This window comes from Myotis myotis, unplaced genomic scaffold (assembly GCF_014108235.1).
Source record: "Myotis myotis isolate mMyoMyo1 unplaced genomic scaffold, mMyoMyo1.p scaffold_m19_p_2, whole genome shotgun sequence".
NCBI classification, from domain to species: domain Eukaryota; kingdom Metazoa; phylum Chordata; class Mammalia; order Chiroptera; family Vespertilionidae; genus Myotis; species Myotis myotis.
Window position 1 is genome coordinate 201,153,688 of NW_023416324.1, and position 20,110 is coordinate 201,173,797.

General features: G+C 38.6%; 1 protein-coding gene across 1 annotated transcript in view; it reads right to left on the bottom strand.

Annotated features, from left to right (window-relative positions):
• TMPRSS15 (transmembrane serine protease 15) overlaps positions 1–20,110 on the bottom strand; it is a 103,863-nt gene that overhangs the window by 72,727 nt on the left and 11,026 nt on the right. Inside the window, exons 4-6 of the mRNA XM_036352518.1 lie at positions 19,073–19,224; positions 15,456–15,491; positions 5,404–5,535 (exon numbers count right to left, since the gene is read on the bottom strand). Of these exons, the coding sequence (XP_036208411.1) occupies positions 5,404–5,535; positions 15,456–15,491; positions 19,073–19,224 (320 nt within the window). The remainder of the gene's footprint in view (positions 1–5,403; positions 5,536–15,455; positions 15,492–19,072; positions 19,225–20,110) is intronic.

The following is a 20,110-nucleotide window of genomic DNA, read 5'->3' on the forward strand; positions in this document are numbered from 1 at the left end:
GGTGCATGAGATTTGTGCACTGGGGGAGGGGTCCCTCAGTCCAGCCTGCACCCTCTCGCAGTCCGGGACCCTTCGGGGGATGGCTGCTTGTAAGCCTAAGCTGGCAGTCAGACATACCTCTCACAGTCTGGGGCTCTCACAGTCCGGGACGCCTTGCTCCTTACTGCCCACCTGCAGCCCGCCACTGCCGCTGCACTCACCAGCCCTGAGCCTGGCTTCTGGCAGAGCGGCACTCCCCCTATGGAGCATACTGACCACCAGGGGGACGCTCCTGCATTGAGTGTCTGCCCCCTGGTGGTCAGTATGCATCATAGCTACCGGTTGTTCCACTGTTTGGTCAATTTTCATATTAGGCTTTTATTATATAGGATTATATATGCATTAACGTTATCTTCACAACAATCTTATGAGGTCCAAAGTAGGAAAACTGAGGTACAAAAGGTTAAGAAGCTAGCATAAATTCTCCCAGCTTATAAGGGACAATTCACAGCAGGCAGTCTTATTCCAGAGCACATAATGCTGTATGTCCTGATGCCCTAAAATACAAAGCTATCATGATGACAACACCTACTTTTTGAGCTGAAAGGAGGGAGTGAATTGTAAATGAAAGAAACAGGGAATTAAGAAAGAATTCCATCTCTTTGCGACAGCATGGATAGACCTGGAGATTATTATGCTAAGCAAAACAAGCTGGTCAGAGAAAGACAAGTACCATACGATCTCACTTATATGTGGGATGTAATGAACAAAATAAAATGATGAACAAAATAGAAACAGAGGCATGTTTAAATGGAACAGATTGACAATTGTCAGAGGGGAGGGGTGTGGGGAGGACTGGAAGAGATTAGCCAAAGAACATATATGTGTATATGAATAGCTCAGGGACACAGACAACAATATGGTAAAGGTGGGGGAAGGGGGCATGGGAGCTGGGGGGGGGGGCAGAGGGGGAATAGTGGAGGGTATCTGTAATAATGTCAACAATAAAAAGGAAATCCCATCTCTTTCAGTGTTCTTAAAACTAAAGTATTGATCACGTTTGCAATAGCAATCCACAACAAACAGGAGGAAGCAAAAAAAAAAAAAGAAAGAATATAAACGGGAACAGAACAAGACCAATTTAAGAACTTATAAAACCTGTTTGTGAAGCTGGTATATAATAGTACTTCTTTGTATCATTCACTACAAATATTTTGAGGAAGAAATCAACAGCTTTGTGCCTCACAACAGGATTCATAATTTCCCAAAAGGCTGAGTTATGTCCCTGGTGGCAGAGATGGTTATATGTTGGCTCTACCCTTTTCCAATCCCTTCCTAGGAACATGACTGACCTGCCCCTCCCACAGTGGGTTCACGTGACCGAGTCTGATCAATAAACTACTGTGGAAATGGTTCCGTTTATTTCCAGATGGAATTTCTAAAGATCTCTGTAGCATTCTTCCTTGTCTGTCAGCAGGTTGCAGAGTGTGGAGGGGGAGGTCTTGGGACAGAGGGGACAATGGAGGAGCTGCATCCTGAATGCCTACGTAGGAGCACAGCCCTCTGCCATCTTCCTGGGACTGTGATATACATGACAAATAACCCAGTATTGTCTGAAATCGCTAAGAGTGTGCATCACAGTATTTAGCCTGCCCTGAAGAATATGATCAATTTGACTGTCCAGTGGTCTATGCAAGTGCTGAGTGTTAGTGGGGAGGGATACTCTACACTGAAGGGCCTTTGGTGAATTCCTGCATGCAATTCAAGGTGAAGAATATTTTTGATGGTATTTAAAATAAAATTGCAGTATGATTAAACTACTCATCATAGCAAAACTCACAATGTCAAAATATTATTTCAAGATAGAGGTTTGTGCGAGGGACTTCCTTATGTATTCTCTCAGTTAATTTCAGATATTTGTGGAGAACCTAATTTTACATACGGCAATGAAGCAAGATAACCTTTTGGGAAAACAGGTATAAGGCAGCTGTGGCTGAGTAGAATTACTGGGGGTTCAGGGTAATAACATTTTAGACTGCAAAGTGCTTTCTAGTGCAGTATCAGAAAAAATTCTGAGTGGGAGATAAATGAGTCTGTCAAGTAATAGCAGCAGTTCTTTTGAGCTACCAAAATCTTGTCTGTGGTGGGGTGGGATTTACAAGGGTATACTATATACTCTTAGGACCTGCTGAGAGCTCCCTCTGCAGGCTCAATATTTACATGTTGTGCCGGGCACTGAATTCTCCAGGATGCTCAAGTCCAACTTTGGTGGATCGTTTCTATGGCCATCACTCTGGTCTGCGGTGCACACAGAGCAGCACGCAAACCATTTGTGGAGACACTTGCCAACTTCCAAATAGACCTGAACATTGGGCTGGAGGCTGTGAGTCAGCTAAAAAGTTAACTTTCCTGCTGATGCGATTCTAATCAGAAGGAAAAAAAACAAGTTAAAGAAATCTTGGTTCAGCTATAGTCAGCTCTAAGTTGTGCAAACCTAAATAAAGACTAAAAGAGGAAGCTGTGTGGGGAAGTCAATATTAATGTGACTCTCTTAGTAACATAAACTAGAATTGGAGCTCACAACTGGGGAACAAAGAGAAATAGAGGGAGAGTATAGGCCAATTTCATGTAGAAAGAATGTCCTTAAATTATTTTTTCTGTGAATGTAGATTGATGGACAAGGGATTTCATGTGAAATGCTACCTGATTTGATGCTGAGGTGAAGTCACTGCTTTGGGGCTCATAATTAAATGATAAATAAATAAATAATAATTAATAATTAATTAATAATAATAATTAAATGATAAATAAAACAATTTATATGCCTGAATTCTAGTTGGATTAATATAATTGATTGATTTATCCAATTCCTAATCTACAAATTCTTTATACTTATTTTCCAAAATAGATACAATACTACCAATAATATAATGCTAAAATACAAATAATGAAGAGAATCAAGAAACATAAAAACTGGGAATTGGAGGGATTAAGAAAGTTAGTGATACAAATGACAAGTTGATACTAAAGTTCAATTAACACAAAATTTCCAAGAGACCGAAAAGTAATAATGCACTTGGTCCTAACACAAATTTAGGGAATTAACTCAGTTCTAATAGTGAGTGAGGCTCTGCCATGAATTTATAGTGGCTCAGAAAAGTAATTCATGGCTTTATAACTTATTTTAGGACAAGTTTCATACTTATAAGATACATTTATGGTCATTTTTTGATATGCACTGATATTAATTTACCATGAAAATAATTAACTCCATGACAGTAAAGACCAAATTATAGGTGTGGTTCATTTCATGATTATATACACTCACCCTCCTTCCCCCAATTTAAAGTTATTGATCATCATTACACAGGCTTAAAGCCCTGTGTCTCACTTTGGCATACATTATTATTTTTGAAATATAAATCAACATCACCTGTATTACCTCATGATGGCACACTTGTATTATATTCTCCCTGAAAAGGCTTTGAAAACTGCCTGGAAACCATAGCAAAAGAAAAATAGGTTTCTTTCTTCTGCTTTGAGTAACTTAGTTATATAAAATAGATTAAAAATATTCTGTAGCCTGCACTTTCTTCCAATATGCTATGAGTGCACTTCAAAGTATGTAGTTAAACTTTGAAGGTTTGAATTTTATCCAAGAACATTTGAATTAGGATTCCTTAATAAAAGAAGCCTCTTTGGTCAAGTTGCCTCTTTTTTTTTTTTCTTTTTGAGTTGGTGATGGGAAACAGACCAACTTCCTGTCTTTTAAAGTATGTTTCAAGTGGACAGGTAATTTTTAAAACTTTGTTGTTATTGGAGTGTTCATCTTCAATTAATATCACCCAAGAAGAGCAAAGTGAAACAAATACTAGAATAGCAAAGTGTAGCAAATAGTAACTACAGCCTTTGCACACTTCAGGAACTAATTGTTCTCAGGGTCAATGTTGACATTGATTATGAATCACACCAAAAAATATTCAATTCATGCTTTCTGTTTAATTTTTCAAGAACCAATTATAAGTTAGAATTATTTGAATAGGTCTTCACTTTGCTTATTAATCTATTTTATACTTATATGGTAATCTTTCATGTATATGTTACTCAACTATACAATGAAAACATAAATCAAAGAGTAAATGTGTTTAAATCCCTTAGGGCCATGCTTGGCATATAGTACACAGCACTTAAGTGCTAATCACTAATGATAGAAACTGTTATTATTATTAACAGATGCCAACATTTACAAATAAAACACAGATGTTTTATTCATGAGACTTTAAGATCTTATTCAAAACTGATTTCCATTATTCACAGATCTACAACTCAAGTACATTTTTTTTTTGGTCTATTTGTTGTTTCTACGCCAAAAGGCAAATAAAAGCAACAATCAAAATGAAAGAATGGCAAGTACTGAGTTAGGGACCAGTAAAATGGAAAACAAAGACTGACATTATGATGGTGAAGAAAAAATGGAAAGCACTCAAATTCATAACAACCACTTTGGAATAGTTTAATACGGGATGGAAAAGAATGCCATTCTTTTGCCTCACTTATGACAGGCATTGCTAACCACAGCATCCTTTCTATCATCCTCAAATGAAAGTCTGTTTTATTAATATTAATATTGTATAAAATAAAGTTTAGGAAAATAGTATAAATATGTTTTAGATTTTGTGTTAAATTATAATCATGGCTATAGGGGAATCTTATTCTCCAGTAGTTTCTGGTATCTGAGGTGTGTGTGTGTGTGTGTGTGTGTGTGTGTGTGTGTGCGCGCGCACAGTGAGGATCTATGTATATAAACATGGTCTACATACATATATATATATATATATATATATATATATATATATATATGGTCTGGGTCTATGTATTGTGGATGAGAAAAGGGTTCTATGGCAAGTAACCTCACAGGATGATCTGATTATAAATTCATACCTGGGCAGGTCACAGCAGGTAGTCACTCCTGGTATATACCTTTTTTTAGTAAAAGGCTTGTCTTTGCCTTAAGTAAGTCCTGTCCATACTTTCTGGGCATCTAAGTTAATGGACCTTTGAAATTGCCCCTTCTTTCAGACCACTCTTTCGAATATGTGACTCCCCTTCAAACCTCTTCTTCTAAAGTACAGAGCACATCATAGTAACTATCCTGTAATCAATGCCTGGCTTGCTTTCTCCAACTTTCGTGCCATCTTCCTTATGTTCCCTCCTTCATTTCAAATGCATAAAAGACACGGCAGAACTAAATCGCTCATCCCCAGAGCATTTAAGATCTCGCTCCCTTGCACATGTTGTCAATTTGGCTCAAATAAACTCTTATAGAAATTCTCCACAAGTGTGGGCATTTCCAAGGTCAACGGTATGTGTACATGGTCTACATCAAGTAAGGGGGGAAGAGAATAGGGAGGGAACATTACTTACCACAAGTTTTATTGTCTTCATCAGAACCATCTGGGCAGTGTAATTCTCCATCACAAAATAAATCGATTGCGATACATTTTAGGGCATCAGCACAAGGCCTTGAACCAGGCGGGCACTTCACTGAGACATTGCCTTTAGGAAAAAAGGTTGAGTTTGTAAATTTACTGCATACATATTAGATTTAATTTCTTACCATATGTACAATGTTTGGATATTTAGTATGCATTTTTGTCATTTAGATTCTGACTCATAAGCACATATTTCAATTTCCCCTGGAAATATTAATTTCATTTAATATATCAATTATTTGTAAAAATTTAAAATTTTATATTAAATTCTTCATAGATGTTAAATATGAATGTTTATTTTGTTTTAACCTTGATGAATCAACACTACAGTTTTGACAGTTGGCCCCTAATGTTTACACCTCCTAGGGGTGTTGTATACGTTATATGGGACAATTTGTTGGAATGTTTTCCACAGCATCTGCATTACTGATAATCACTTCATTTACTCATAAACATATTATTCAAAAATATTGTGGCTGAAATCAAGATTTGCATTCTGTAGAGCAAAATTTGTCAACGAAAGCCATTTTATAGTAAAATAAAATACTTAAAATTCCCAGCACAGTTCTATATTGAGCAGTGGAAAAAATCCAGTGACTATTTCCTTCAAAATTTGTTTGCTTCTTGGGTCAGGGGCTCCTAACAGGAAAGACATGCCCCTGAAGCGTTCTGTGCCATCTCTTGCTTGGGTCTGATCAATGTGCACCTCTCAGCCTGTGCTGTCCTTCACCTTCATCTCTTCTATATGCCTACACATAGAGATGCAGCAAGAAACTCATTTTACTCTGGAAATCAACTTGGACATTTTAGGTGTAATTCTAAAAAAAAGGACATGTTGTTTTATGCTCACTGGATAAAGACATATGTTTTCATTTTTCAGAGCAGTGTGATAATCTGATTATTTTTGTCTATGATTAGAATAACAATGATGGTTTAAAGTTTTTGAAAATCTTTAAACTCAATAGCATTTTTGGGGGGGTTATTGTTCTTAACCTTAAAACCAGCACTGCACTGCCATCTGCTGGGCTCTAAAATCATATTTTACTCTGCAATTTCCCCTAATGCTTGATGAAATTAATTGCAAAAATAAAAGTGCTTATGTCAATGAATCTACTAAGGTAATACCTAATATGGAACATTTATGGACAGAGTTGCTGAATATATATAGAACTAAATTAGATTTTTGTAATTAGCTCCAATTAAAAAGGATATAAACATTTGGGAAATTCATGGATCACCTAACATCTAAAAACCGAACAGGATAAAGATCTGAGCTGTTCACAAATGACAGAATATTCCCATATAAGACATTAAAAAAAGAATGATAAAAAGGATACTGAATAAACCCAAATGCATGCTGTAACCATTGGTATCTATGAAATAATAATCAAGAGTCCTTAATCATTAAGTCCCTGACCCATGAAAGGTAGAATGTCAATAGTATTCCAAAAATGATTGCTAAATAAATAAACAACAAAAAAGTTTTATTTTAGACACTCTAGGTCTCATTTTAATAGAATTCTAGCTATTCAGATTTGGGGATATAGCTAGGAAGGTGTAAACTTTGTTCTAATACTTCCCATGGGAACTTCATTCCCTGATGCTCCATATCTCTATCTGTTGTCTATTAAATGCTGTAGATTCAACCTCAAAACCACATGGGATCCTTTGATGTCATTAATGATTATTCACTCACTCCATAAGTATTTATTGTCTATTTATTTCTGTAACACATTTTTAAGGGAGGGAGGTAAAGGGAGGAGTAAGACAGAGACTCTAGTCTCATGGAGCTTCGAGTTTAGTGAGAGACTGGGTCATTACTAATCTACATATATAAAAGCCTAATATGCAAAGTGTCCCCTAGGGCAGTGGTTGGCAAACTGCGGCTCGAGAGGCACATGCGGCTCTTTGGCCCCTTGAGTGTGGCTCTTCCTAAGCCTTAAGAGTACCCTAATTAAGTTAATAACAATGTACCTACCTATATAGTTTAAGTTTAAAAAATTTGGTTCTCAAAAGAAATTTCAATCGTTGTACTGTTGATACTTGGCTCTGTTGACTAATGAGTTTGCCGACCACTGCCCTAGGAAGTTCCACTGACCAGGAGTTTGATCGCTTGCTATGATGTGTGCTGACCACCAGGGGTCGGTGTGGAACAAAGGAAGGCCTTGGCCAGCAGCTGGCAGCTGGGAAAGGGAGGCCGTGGCCGGCAGCCACTAGGGACCCTACCCATGCACGAATTTCGTGCACTGGGCCTCTAGTTAGTTTTTAAAAAGAGACCTAAAAATGTGCTGTGGGAACACCAAGGATTAGGCAATTTGTTTCCTTTTGAGATAGAGGTTGTAAACATCTTTACGTAAAGTAAGTTTTGAAGGATGCCTAGAAATGTACCAGGAAGAGAGGCATATGGAATGTACACACTGTGTGACAGGAGCATAGCAATATGTGGAGAGCAGGTGAATCTAACTTCTCTGGATGGTAAGATGTTTGTGAAAGCCATGGAAGGCAGGGAGGGTGGTGCCAAATACTAGGGGACTTATTTGTCTTTGTAAAATGTTAGAAATAATGTTTTTCTATAGGCAATGGCATGGAAAGTTTTTAGATATTTATGTGATATGACCAGTCCATGTCTCAATAACATAATTCTGGAGCCAAGTGGGGAGTCATGTAGAAAGAGGAGACCAAGATAAACCGTTACAATAATCAAGGAGAAAGTTAACGAGGGTTGGAACTCTTGCACTAGAAGAGGAGATGGGACATGCACTCAGTTGCTATTTTGCAAATAAAATTGGTGAGCTTTAGTGGCCAGATATGTTCCTGCCCAAAGGGATGTGGGTGCTAAGAATGATACCTATACTTCTGGAGTGGCCAGCTAAATTACTAAGTGTCACTAGTTACAATCTATATCTCTCTCTCTATATCTATCTATATAAAACCCTATCATGCAAATAGACCAAACAGTGGAACAACTGAACAACCAACCGAACAACTGGCCGCTATGACATGCGCTGACCACCAGGGGGCATGCACGGAACATGGTGGGTATCGGCTATGGCAGGATGGTGGAGCAGGTGAGTGGGGGTGCCAGGCCAAGGTGGGGCGCCGGTTGCTGTCATCGGGGTGAGCCTCTGGTGGTAACTGAAAATTCTTTGCTCCCACTTGCCGTGGTCCCACTGGCTGCTCGCACCCGCTGACAGTGCCGGCCCCACTCACACCCGCTGCTGGCATCGGCCCCAATTGCTCTGCACTGTCAGCACGTGGGAGTGGTGGCAGTGGGAATGAGATTGCCAGCAGACAGGGGACCGGGGGCCACAGTGGAGGGGCCGGGCGGGGCACAGAGGATGGGCTGAGACCCAACCCTGTACCCACTATAGCCTCACGGCCCACAGTTCCTTTCAAGGTGCACAAATTTGTTCATTGGGCCCCTAGTAGTGAATATAAGAGCAACAGCTGGTGGGATTAGAAAATGACTCTAGTTTGAAGTATTTTGATTTGAAAGTAGAAATATTAGTAACTCTAGCTTATTTTGTATTATATTTCTATAGATTGTTTCAGAAACACTTTTCAGCTGCCTTGGTCAATGAAGAAAGAGAATATATATATTTTTAATTCTCACCGGAGGATTATTTTTCCATTGATTTTTAGACAAAGTGAAAGAGAGAGGGCAAGACAGAGAGCAACATCAATGTGAGAATTGGTTGCCTCCTGCATGAGCATGACCAGGGCCCAGGCTGGGGAGGCGTCTGCAACTGAGGCATGTGCCCTTGACCAGAATTAAACCTGGGACCCTTTGGTCTGCAGGCCGACACTCTAACCACTGAGCCAAATTGACTAGGGCAATAAGTTCCTCATATTGAAACCAATATGGAAAATATAATCTATCTATACAATAAAGAGGTAATATGCTAATTGGTCCTAACAGCGTCCCAGTCACAACCTGTCAACAGGCTGCACGCTCATAGGAGCTGGTGGGCGAGGATGGTGGCAGGGACTTCTGCCCCCAGCAGAGGCACACTCAAGCCTGCCCAGGGCTTAAGTAATGCTGCCTCAGAGGGGGAGGCCACTCCTGATGGAGGTATGCGCAGGCAGGAGCTGGTGGGCAGGGACGGGGGCGGGGAGTTGCACCACGGGAACATGGGGCTGCCTCTAGGGGCAGCACCCCCAGCGGAGGCGCGCACAGGCCCACCGCACAGCCCACCAGGAGGGGGGCATCAGGACGGGCCATGGCGCTGGCCCATGGCACCGCCCAGCCCAAGGGGGGCATCAGGACAGGAGCGAGGCCTCAGCAAAAAACTCTCAGCATTCCTGTGCTGGGGTCTGAAGGCGGGGAGAAGAAGGGAGAGCAGATGGGCAGTTAGGGGGTTTAGGCCAGGAGGGGAGAGCAGATAGGCATTTAGAGGGAATCAGGCCAGGAGGGAAGAGCAGTTAGGGCCATCAGGCAGGAGAGCGCTTAGGAGCCAGTGGTTCTGAATTGCGAGAGGGATCCCAGATTGGGGAGTGTGCAGGCCAGGCTAAGGGACTCCCCCCCCCGCCCTGGTGCACGAATTTCATGCACCAGGTCTCTTGTATATATATAAAGAAGTAATATGCAAATGAGGTCAGGACTTTTTAACGGTCACGACCAGCTTAGGAGGAGGGGCTGGGCTTGGCCCCGAGCCTGAGAGAACAACACACAGGCGTGACCCGGAGCTTGAGGGATCAATACAGAGGGCGCCTGCTCCGAGCCTCCGCAGTGCGGCTGGGGGCAGGCCCCCAGTGGACACACACACACACACACACAGGGTGCCTGCTCTGAGCATCTGTGGCCAGATTGTGGCTTCAGTAGGACATCCACTGAGGGCTCCTGGACTGTGAGAGTGGGCAGGGTGGGCTGAGGGACCCCCACCCACCAGTGCATGAATTTCGTGCAATGGGCCTCTAGTTGTTATATAAGAGCAGTATGGTTTAGCTGTTTATTAGATTGTATTTTTACATACATATATATGGTGACAATTTCCAACAAAATCATTGATTAAAGCATTAACTGTTACAGAAATTAGCCAGATGCCAGTTTTTTTAAAAAAATGACCTTTCATTTTTAAAACTAGAGTTCTTTGACTTGTGGACTACTCTATTTGCCATTTCATTCCTTAATTTTTGCTCTGGTCTTTCCCTTTTTCTAGGTCTGCACTGTACTTCTCAATAGAGAATTTTCAGGAAAGGAGTTAAATAATTGTGTGATTTTTCTTTATTTTTATTGATTTCAGAGAGGAAGAGAGAGGGAGAGATAGAAACATCAGTGATGAGAGAGAATCATTGATCAGGTGCTTCCTGCATGCTTCCCACTGGGGATTGACTCCACAACCTGGGCGTGTGGCCTGACTGGGAATTGAACCTGACCTCCTGTTTCATAGGTTGATGCTCAACCCCTGAGCCATGCTGGCTGGGCTAAATAATTAAATTTTAAGAGAATATTAATTGGTTTTGTTTATTAAAAGCTGATCAAATTCCCTGGATATTAGTTACTGTTATCTTGAGTGGGAAAAGACCTGCACATATTTTTATATCTATATGATATTTTATCTTCAGGGTGTTAATTTCCTGGCATATTATGAAAACCCAAAAGTAAACTAGTATTAATTGGAGTTCTGCAAATGAAAAGTTTTAGTTATCCATTTACATTTGTATCATGAAAGATTCAGAATAAACTCAGTGTGATTACTTCAGCATGCTCCAAGGTTATAATAATTTCTAGTGATTTGGGATGAGGAACCTCCTGTGTCTACTTGGGTAGGCCCTGTGCTTGGCATATGGAGGATGAAAGACTGAAATCCATTTTTTTCCTTTCAAACCAGTTATAAAAAGTGTTAACGCAAGATAATAATTTGAAAATCACATTTTGGAAATCTTAGATTTTTATTTTCCCTGTTATTTATTTATTTTTTTAAATATATTTTTATTTATTTCAGAGAGGAAAGAAGAGGGAAAGAGAGATAGAATAATCAGTGATGAAAGAATCATTGATCAGCTGCCTCATGCATGCTCCCCAATGGGGATCAAGCCCACAACCCCAGATCAGGTTTATAGGTCAACTAGAGGCCCAGTGCACAAAATTCATTCACGGGGACGGGGGGAGGGTGTCCCTGTACCCTGTCTAATCAAGGACCACTGGCTCCTAACCCCTCACCTGCCTGCCTGCCTGCCTGATCGCCCCTAACCGCCTCTGCCTCAGCCCGCACTACCATGGCTTTGTCGGGAAGGGTGTCTGGTCTAGTTGGTCTAATTAGCATATTACCCTTTTTTTAGTATAGATGATCAACCACTAAGCCATGTCAGCTGGGCTATTTTCCCTGTTATTTAAATGGGATTAATAATACTAAGCATCCAAGCGATGCTACTTGAGACAAATTGAGCCCAAGAGCCTTATAGCTTGCTTAGCAGTGGAAGTAGAATCGGAATCCTAGAACGCCTGCCTTTAGAGACCGACAGCATTTCACTACACTGTATTGGAAAAAGAGCTATCACCTTACAGAAATTCTCATCCACTTTGATAGAACAAATTTAATCTTTTTAGCAAGACAATGGTGGGTCAATCCAAATGAAATTACAGTGGAAAGCTACTTCAACAGTTCTGATATCATGTGCACAGAAGGGTCTTCAGTGCTTAGCAATATATTAATATTGTTCTCTTAAATGTAGAGAAAGAAAAACAAAGTCATAATGCATCTGGTGTCAGAAACAGTCCGTGTGTTATAGTCTTGGGGCAATTCAACTGAGGAACATAATTCTACCTTAGCTTCTTTTGACCCAATTTCATTAAATCAGCCAATTATTTTTCTTCAATCCCCAAACTCTTGCGCCTAGTAGCAAGATTGCATTTTTGTATGAGGTTGAGAAAGCCCATGATAGTGAAACTGTGTTTCTGCAATAAATGCCTACACAGTAAGTAACAAAAGACTAGGACAAGCTGTATGCTACAAACCCTGCAAGCATTTGAACAATTGCCCAAAACCACCCCTCCAGGTACTCTTTAGCAGCCCAGAAATCAATCAGGGAAATGTAACTTTAGTTCTTATCTCTCTCCTTTAGTGTTCCAAATGGGTTCGTAAAACTTTACGGTAATTGACAACAAAGGCAGTTGAACAATAGAGCGTAGTCCTCATGGACTTTGTACCCGCTATCATACAAACATTTTCTTTGGCATAATTTATAATAGTATTAACGGCAGGTATATGATGCATGCATTTGTTGATTTTTCTCAAACTCTGTCTCCCAGGCATATAAACATGAGAATAAACTTAACATCCTTGAAAAGCATATTCATAATAAATTATGGCTTGGAAACTGCGGTTTTCGAGTTTAATTGCCTCATTCCCCTCTATAAATCTATAGTATCTTGCCGGCTGAGAGGAGTAAGTGGGAAATATGATTCGGAACTCATAGATCCAATAAAAGAGGGAATATGATATTTTGCCACCCACTTACCTTATAATTCTGTGAAGATTGATTAAGGTAATTCAGTACAGTCTCCAATAACAGGAAGCTTCAGAAATGAAGTTTGGGTTTTTATTTTTTTTGTCAAATAAATGATCCTATTAAAATGAGCATTGCTGAATATAATCATCTCATTTTAACCTTAGTTTAGTGTTTGAATGTTCTGTTAAAACTGTATTCAATTAAAAAAAACCTCAGAATAGGGAAAGGAGTAGGGATGTAACATTGGTTGTGTCCCTGTTTATGCTAGTCATGAATGGAGACAGTATTGTGGTATCTGTTTTATCTCCCTTAATTCTCATGACCACTCTCTAAGACATGTATTTTAATTATCTTTTGGACAATTAATATAAAGTTTAAAAAGACTAGGTAGCTTGCCAAGTACTACATATAGAGTAACTAGTGAATTTAGTTAGTGGTGGATTTCCCATGCCTTTTTAATGACTGAGAGTTGTATGTTACTTTTTTCTTTTCATTTTGAATAACAACTGTTTAAAATGTGAAAGCTAAGACTAAATGCATGCTTAACCCATTCCTGTGGTTTTCTTGTAGGAAAGGAGATTTCTGCTCTACTCCCCAGGAGAAAAAAGTATGGGAGGAGTATTACCCTATGTTCTCTGTCCCCCATTCATCATTTCTTTGGCCAGAGGAAATTGGGCATATGGTTCACCCACCTCTTATATTTTTGATGGGTATATCTTCAGGAGAGTAAGAGTGAAAAAGTTAAGTCCAAGGATTTCTTGCTTTGACATTGATTTTTTCTCCCCTAAGTCTTTCCACATATTTCTCTTAGGATATTTTATAAAAATATATTTTATAAAAATATATTTTATATTTTCTCCCCTAAGTCTTTTCCACATATTTCTCTTAGGATACTTAATATCCTAAGAGAAATATGTGGAAAGGGGTCCTCAATAACTTGGATTATATGAATCATTCAGTGAATCAATACACAGACAGACAAATAGAAAACAAGACACTAATTTTAATATTTGTTACTGACTTTCAACATTTTGAAAATAAATTAATCTTAATATATTCAATTATTTTTTCAGTTTACTTTTAGGCTAAACAAACTAACCTTTATCAATCCTAAGACCATGCTTTGAAAGTGTGTTGAAAGGTGATTGTAGATGCCATAGTCTTTCACTTTGGAGAAGGGACTATGGCCTGAAGAGTAGTTTTATTTTTCTATATGTTGTACGACTATATGAATAACAAGTAAAACAACAGCAGGCAGGCTTATCCTACCATAAAAGACCTCTATGAGTTTGGAGGTGTGATGGTTTGTTTCATAAAGCATTCTTTGATTTTCAAACATCACATCAACCATTTCATACAAGAATTATTCAGTCTTACCCAGAAGGGTATTTACACAGAAATGTCCTCTTCATGTATGTATATAACAATAACACAAAAATGGCATTATTATTTTAGGAACTGAAGATCTATGCAATATTGCCTGTATGGAGTTTGGGACACATGCAGGCCATTCAACATGACAGTTAAGTTAGAGCCAGAGAAGTTGCTTTAGTGAACCAGCAGATAGACAAAAGAACAGTAGATAATTGCTAGAAACTCAGATAAATTGTCACATCAAAGGTACACACCGGGAGTTGGCACAAAGTAGGCACTTAATGAAAAATTGTTGAATGAATGAATCAAGGCTACTTTGGTCCTGGTTTGGCAACCAGTACCTGTGGGTGTTACTAGGTGTGAAAATACAAATACATTTTAAAAAAATCTCATTTAAAATGTATTTGTGTTTTCACACCTCAAAGGCCTGGGGTGGAGGGGGTAAAAGGGGGAAAAAAGGGTGACAGCTGTAGTACTTTTCACAATAAAGATAAATTAAAAATCTCATTTGAGATGAAGTCAGAAAGCCGGGCAGGAGAAGCTCTCTCTCACACAACACTCAATGTACCTTGCAGATTTTAGTAGGAGAAAGATTTTCTCCTTGTCTAGCAACAGGCTCAGCCAATAATAAACCACCATGACTCAGCCAATGGGAAGCCACTACACTTCAAATTCCCCTATCTTCCAATGGCATCTTGTTTCTAATAGCTGCTCCCCCGAACCCCACTTTTTTAGAAAGTAACATTCTCTTGGTTTTGTCATAGCTTGCATGTCCCAAATTGCAATTCCTTTGGCAATTCCTGAGTAAGCCAATTTTGTGTAAAATAATTGGCTGTTTTATTTTTAAAGTTAACATAGGAAGGAGCAAGCATGTCTGAAACCTACATTTTTATCCCATTGGTGGCATTCTAAGCAATAGATAATAACCTCAGTTTTCATAAAGGACTGGAGTGAGGTCGGACAATCCAGACATTAGCACAAAATATGTTATTAACTTTTGGTGAGATCTAAAGCTAAAAGTGCACTTTTTAAAGCTCTAGTTTCTTATCTATAAAAGGGGTAATATTAACTACTGTGTTAGAGAATTCTCAGAAGCCTAGAATGAAACATTAGTGAAAACTTTTTTAAAACAAAAAAGATAATATTATCAAAACTGACCTGTGGTTGTCAGAGGACTGTTGGTTGTTAATTTGCCTATAAAATAAAAGAAATGACATTAAAACAACTATTATATTTTAAACTGATTATTAGGAATTTGTTGTATATTCTTCCTGTTTAACATTCAACTTGACAGCTTTTAAGTTACTTTGAATTTAGTGCCTATTAACTTGAGAATATATCATTTGTACCTGGATCTAAGAATAAATCTTTTCATTGATCTTTAGAATTGTAGAGTGGAGGTTATTAGATTTTTTAAGTCATCTATCTATTTTTTAAAAAAATGTATTTTTATTGATTTCAGAGAGAAAGGGAGAGGAAGGAGAGAGAGATAATAATATCAATGATGAGAGAATCACTGATTGACTGCTTCCTGCACATCCCATACTGGGGCTCAAGTCCGCAACCTGGGCATGTGCCCCTACTAGGAATTGAACCTCAACCCCCTGGTTCATAAATTGATGCTCAACCACCAAGCCATGCTGGCCGGGCCATCTTTGATGTTTTAAGTATAAAAGATGATGTTTTAAAGTTATTAGTAATAGCTAAATATGGGATTCATTAATTTTGTACTGGCTGTAGACTTAAATGTTCTAGGTTAATCTGATGTTATTTGAAATAGAAGCTTGCTTAGACCATAGCTTTGGGATACAAAGGACTTGCTTTCAGTTCCTGAGTTTGACACTAAGTAGCTGTATGACTCTTTTTAAATGAAAAAATTATTACCTTTGTACAGGATCATTTTGAGAACTAAATGAAGTAATGTTTATAAAATATAGTACCTGGCCCAAGTAAATATTTTTAAAAAAGAGGCTTTCAAATATTATAAAAATGGTCATGAGTATAGAGAATACCAATAGTATTGGTGTCTTTATGGTTCTACTAGAGGCCCGGTGCACAAAAATTTGTGCACTGGGGGGGGGGGGTCTCTCAGCCTGGCCTGTGACCTTGCGCAGTCTGGGACCCCTCAGGGGATGTCCACCTGCTGGCTTAGGCCTGCTCCCGGGGGGATCGGGCCTAAGCTGGCAGTAAGACATCCCTCTGGCAGCCCAGGAGCCCTCGGGGGATGTCCACTTGCCAGCGGGGAGCTGGCCTAAGCTGCAGTCGGACATCCTTAGCGCTGCTGAGGAGGCGGGAGAGTCTCCCGTCACCACTGCTGTGCTGGCAGCTGGCAGCCTGGCTTGTGGCTGAGCAGAGCTCCCCCTGTGGTAGCGCACTCACCACCAGCAGGCAACTCCTGCACTGAGCGTCTGCCCCCTGGTGGTCAGTGTGTGTCATAGTGACCAGTCATTCGCAGTCGTTCTGCTGTTAGGGTCAATTTGCATATCACCCTTTTATTATATAGGATAACAAGTTTCGCTTTAAAATCATTTATATATAAATTTGATATTTGGGATTACTTCTGAAATATTCAGAAAGATTGTATTAGTTACAATTTATGAGAAACAGATTTTCAGAGAAGTAAAGTGTTGGCAGAGCCAAGATTAATATTCATAGCTATGACTTCAATTTAAGTGATTTTTCTATAAAAGAATAATTTTACATTTTAAGATAACTCAGTTAATTCTAAAATTATTGATAATTTCCCAAAGCAAACTATTTTGATAGTGGTGTGATCTTGATAAAACAAATTTCTACTTTTAAAGAGCAGTAGTGATCAATTGTAGTTAGAAAGAGGGAGTGAAGAAAATATTGGAATAGAGCAAAGTTAACATTCAAACTTACAATCTCCTTTCCAAGCTGTGCAATTCATTTTGAAACCTTCTTTCCCTTATTCCTAATGACTCATAAATGTTATGGTTTCATCTCTAAGACTGTATGATCAGAGCTTTATTTTGGGGTCACACATACACTTTTCACTTTAAAAATCACATATATAAATTTGATGTTTGGGATGATTTCTGAAATATTCAGAAAAATTATGTCATTCATGATTTATGAGAAACAGGTTTTCAGAGAGGTAAAGAGACATGCTCAGTGACTCACACGCTCACTCACACTCATGCATGTATACCTATATATATATATATATATATATATATATATATATAGAGAGAGAGAGAGAGAGAGAGAGAGAGAGAGAGAGAGAGTAAAATATGGAATTGGAAATGCATATCCTTGGCAGATGTAACTGGGTGTTAGGAAACCTGCCTATTATGAACTACATTATTTCTTATCAAATGTCTGCTTCTTACATTTTAATATAAAGACTAAGAGTCTCAGAAACAGCTACTAAAAAAGGAATCCTTCTGTAATGTCATGGAGTTTGATGGTCACCAAGTTCATTTTTAAAAAGTCATCGTACTGACCTGAAGTTGTTGCAGGGCTCAAAGTAGGGAGACTCTCCAAAGATGCTATAATAAAGCAAAGTGGATTTAAAGCTTGGACTTACAAAACATTGAGTGCAGTTGGAATATTCATTCAAATAGGGTTTCTGTTTCATCTTATTTCATGTTAAATGCTGCTGTTATTATTTGATTGTGATACATTTGATGAATTTCCAGAATCTGTATATTCTCTCTATAAAATTTGCTTATGTAAAAAGTTTGCTTTATTTTAATCATTTCATAAAATATCTATTTATCATAGTTATATAGAGTATAACTTATATTTAAGGTAGCTAATGTAATATTACACACCTGATCTTGTCAGACCTAGAACCAATGGTGTTGCTCCGAAATGTATGGAAGACACCAAAATAACCTTGTACATAATATCTGCTGGGAACTAAGTCCTGTCTGAGTATACAGTGTTTTCACATAAAAAATAGCTATTTCTTCACTCTTTAACATGTTTAATTGTTTTAAAAATATGTGTATTTTTTTCCTTAACAAAACTATGACAAACATAAGATCTGAAGGAAACCAAAGGATGTCTTATGGGTTTGGGCCTAAGCCTGCAGTTGGACATCCATCTCACAATCAGGACCACTGGCTCCTAACCACTTACCTGCCTGCCTGCCTGATTGCCCCTAACCACTATGTCTGCCTGCCTGATCCCCCTAACTGCTCTCCCTTGCTGGCCTGATCAGCCCTAACCACCTCTGCCTCAGTCTCGCCACTGTGGCTTTGTCAGGAAGGACATCCAGAAGGTCGTCCAGAAGATGTCCAGTCAATTAGCATATTACCCTTTTATTAGTATAGATAAGTAACCAGGATGAATGAAACTTATTGACCCCTCATGTTCCTTTCACCCTTTAGGTTCTCAATTAGAGACTGGACTTGCTACCTGACCTTGTAATCTAATGTCTATGACTCAGAAACTACTGAGTGTCACTTTCTGAGGAAGGGTTTCTGGGAAATCAGGGTGTGCCAGAATAATACCAAGAGTATGATGAGACCCATAAACATGTATGCATGCCAATATTTGTAGGACATTTTTTTATTTTCTTTTTTTGTAGGACATTTTGATATTTTATATTTTATAAACTTTTCCTCACTGATATGTTCTTCAAATATGGTTTCTTCATATTTCACATTTCTCAGATAAATGTGTTACTTCAAGCAATAAGAAATGTTCCTGAAGTCAAGGGTGATCCCATTGCTTCCTGGTATAGCGCTAGGATTTTAATTTCATAGCTTAATGATTCAAAGAAATCAAATAATGTTCACAGATACCTGTGATATCAATGCTGTTCAAGTCAATATGGAAAATGACCAGTTGGCTGGATTTATTTGCTTTGATGCCTTGAATGAGTTCTTCTTTTACATTTTTATCTGACACCCACTGGTCAAAGAAAAGGTCAAATTTGACTATAATGCTGCCATTTCTGCAAAGCAAAAAATGACACAAGAAGAAAAAGTCAGCATTTTTCGGGTGATTTGTGCTCAATTCATGTAAGATGTTTTTTAAATTCTTTACATTTATCACCTTGTTAATCCTCATTACACCTGTACAAGGTAGGCAATATCAAATATTATTTTCATTTTACAGAAGGAAGAAAAATGAATTAAAAGTCGGCATGTTTTTCCAAGAACACAAACAGATGCAGAATGGGAATCTGAGTTCCACATAAGCACACAAATGTTCAGGGCAGGCTGTTTCCAGGGTCACCTGTATTAAATTAAGCCAAAGCAAGTAGTTTCATGAGGTTTACTCTTATTTTACTGTTTGAATGAATGGAGAGTGTAGATTTGTAATTTCCCACAGATAATTTCTTAGTAGAGAAAAGTCTAAGGTAGTTTCACTGATTTCAGAGAAAATTTTCCTGTATAGTTTATGAAGACCTGATAGCAAGCTTATAGCAATGAATCTGTATCCATACTTTTCTCTATTCTTAATAGAAGATATCCAAATTTGTTCTATTTTAAAGGAGAGAAAAAAGACATTAAGCATATCTGCATTATCAGAGACTTACAGGTATTCATTCTTACTGCCTAGGGTCAGGATTACTTGGCCTACGCCATCTCAGACCATAACATTAGAGTTCAATTATATAACCCAAGTCACCTTCCTTTATATTTGATTCCCTGTTCTGCAGCATGCACTTAAAAAGTTTTATTCACTGGTTATTTGTTTACAGTTTAAAGAAACAACAGTAGCAACAACAAAAGAATACATTTTTGGCCCAGGAGGGATAGTTGAGAGACGTTTCTTCTCCTGCCTACCTTTCTGTTTCCCTCATGCACTACTTTCAGGATACTACCCCTTGGGAC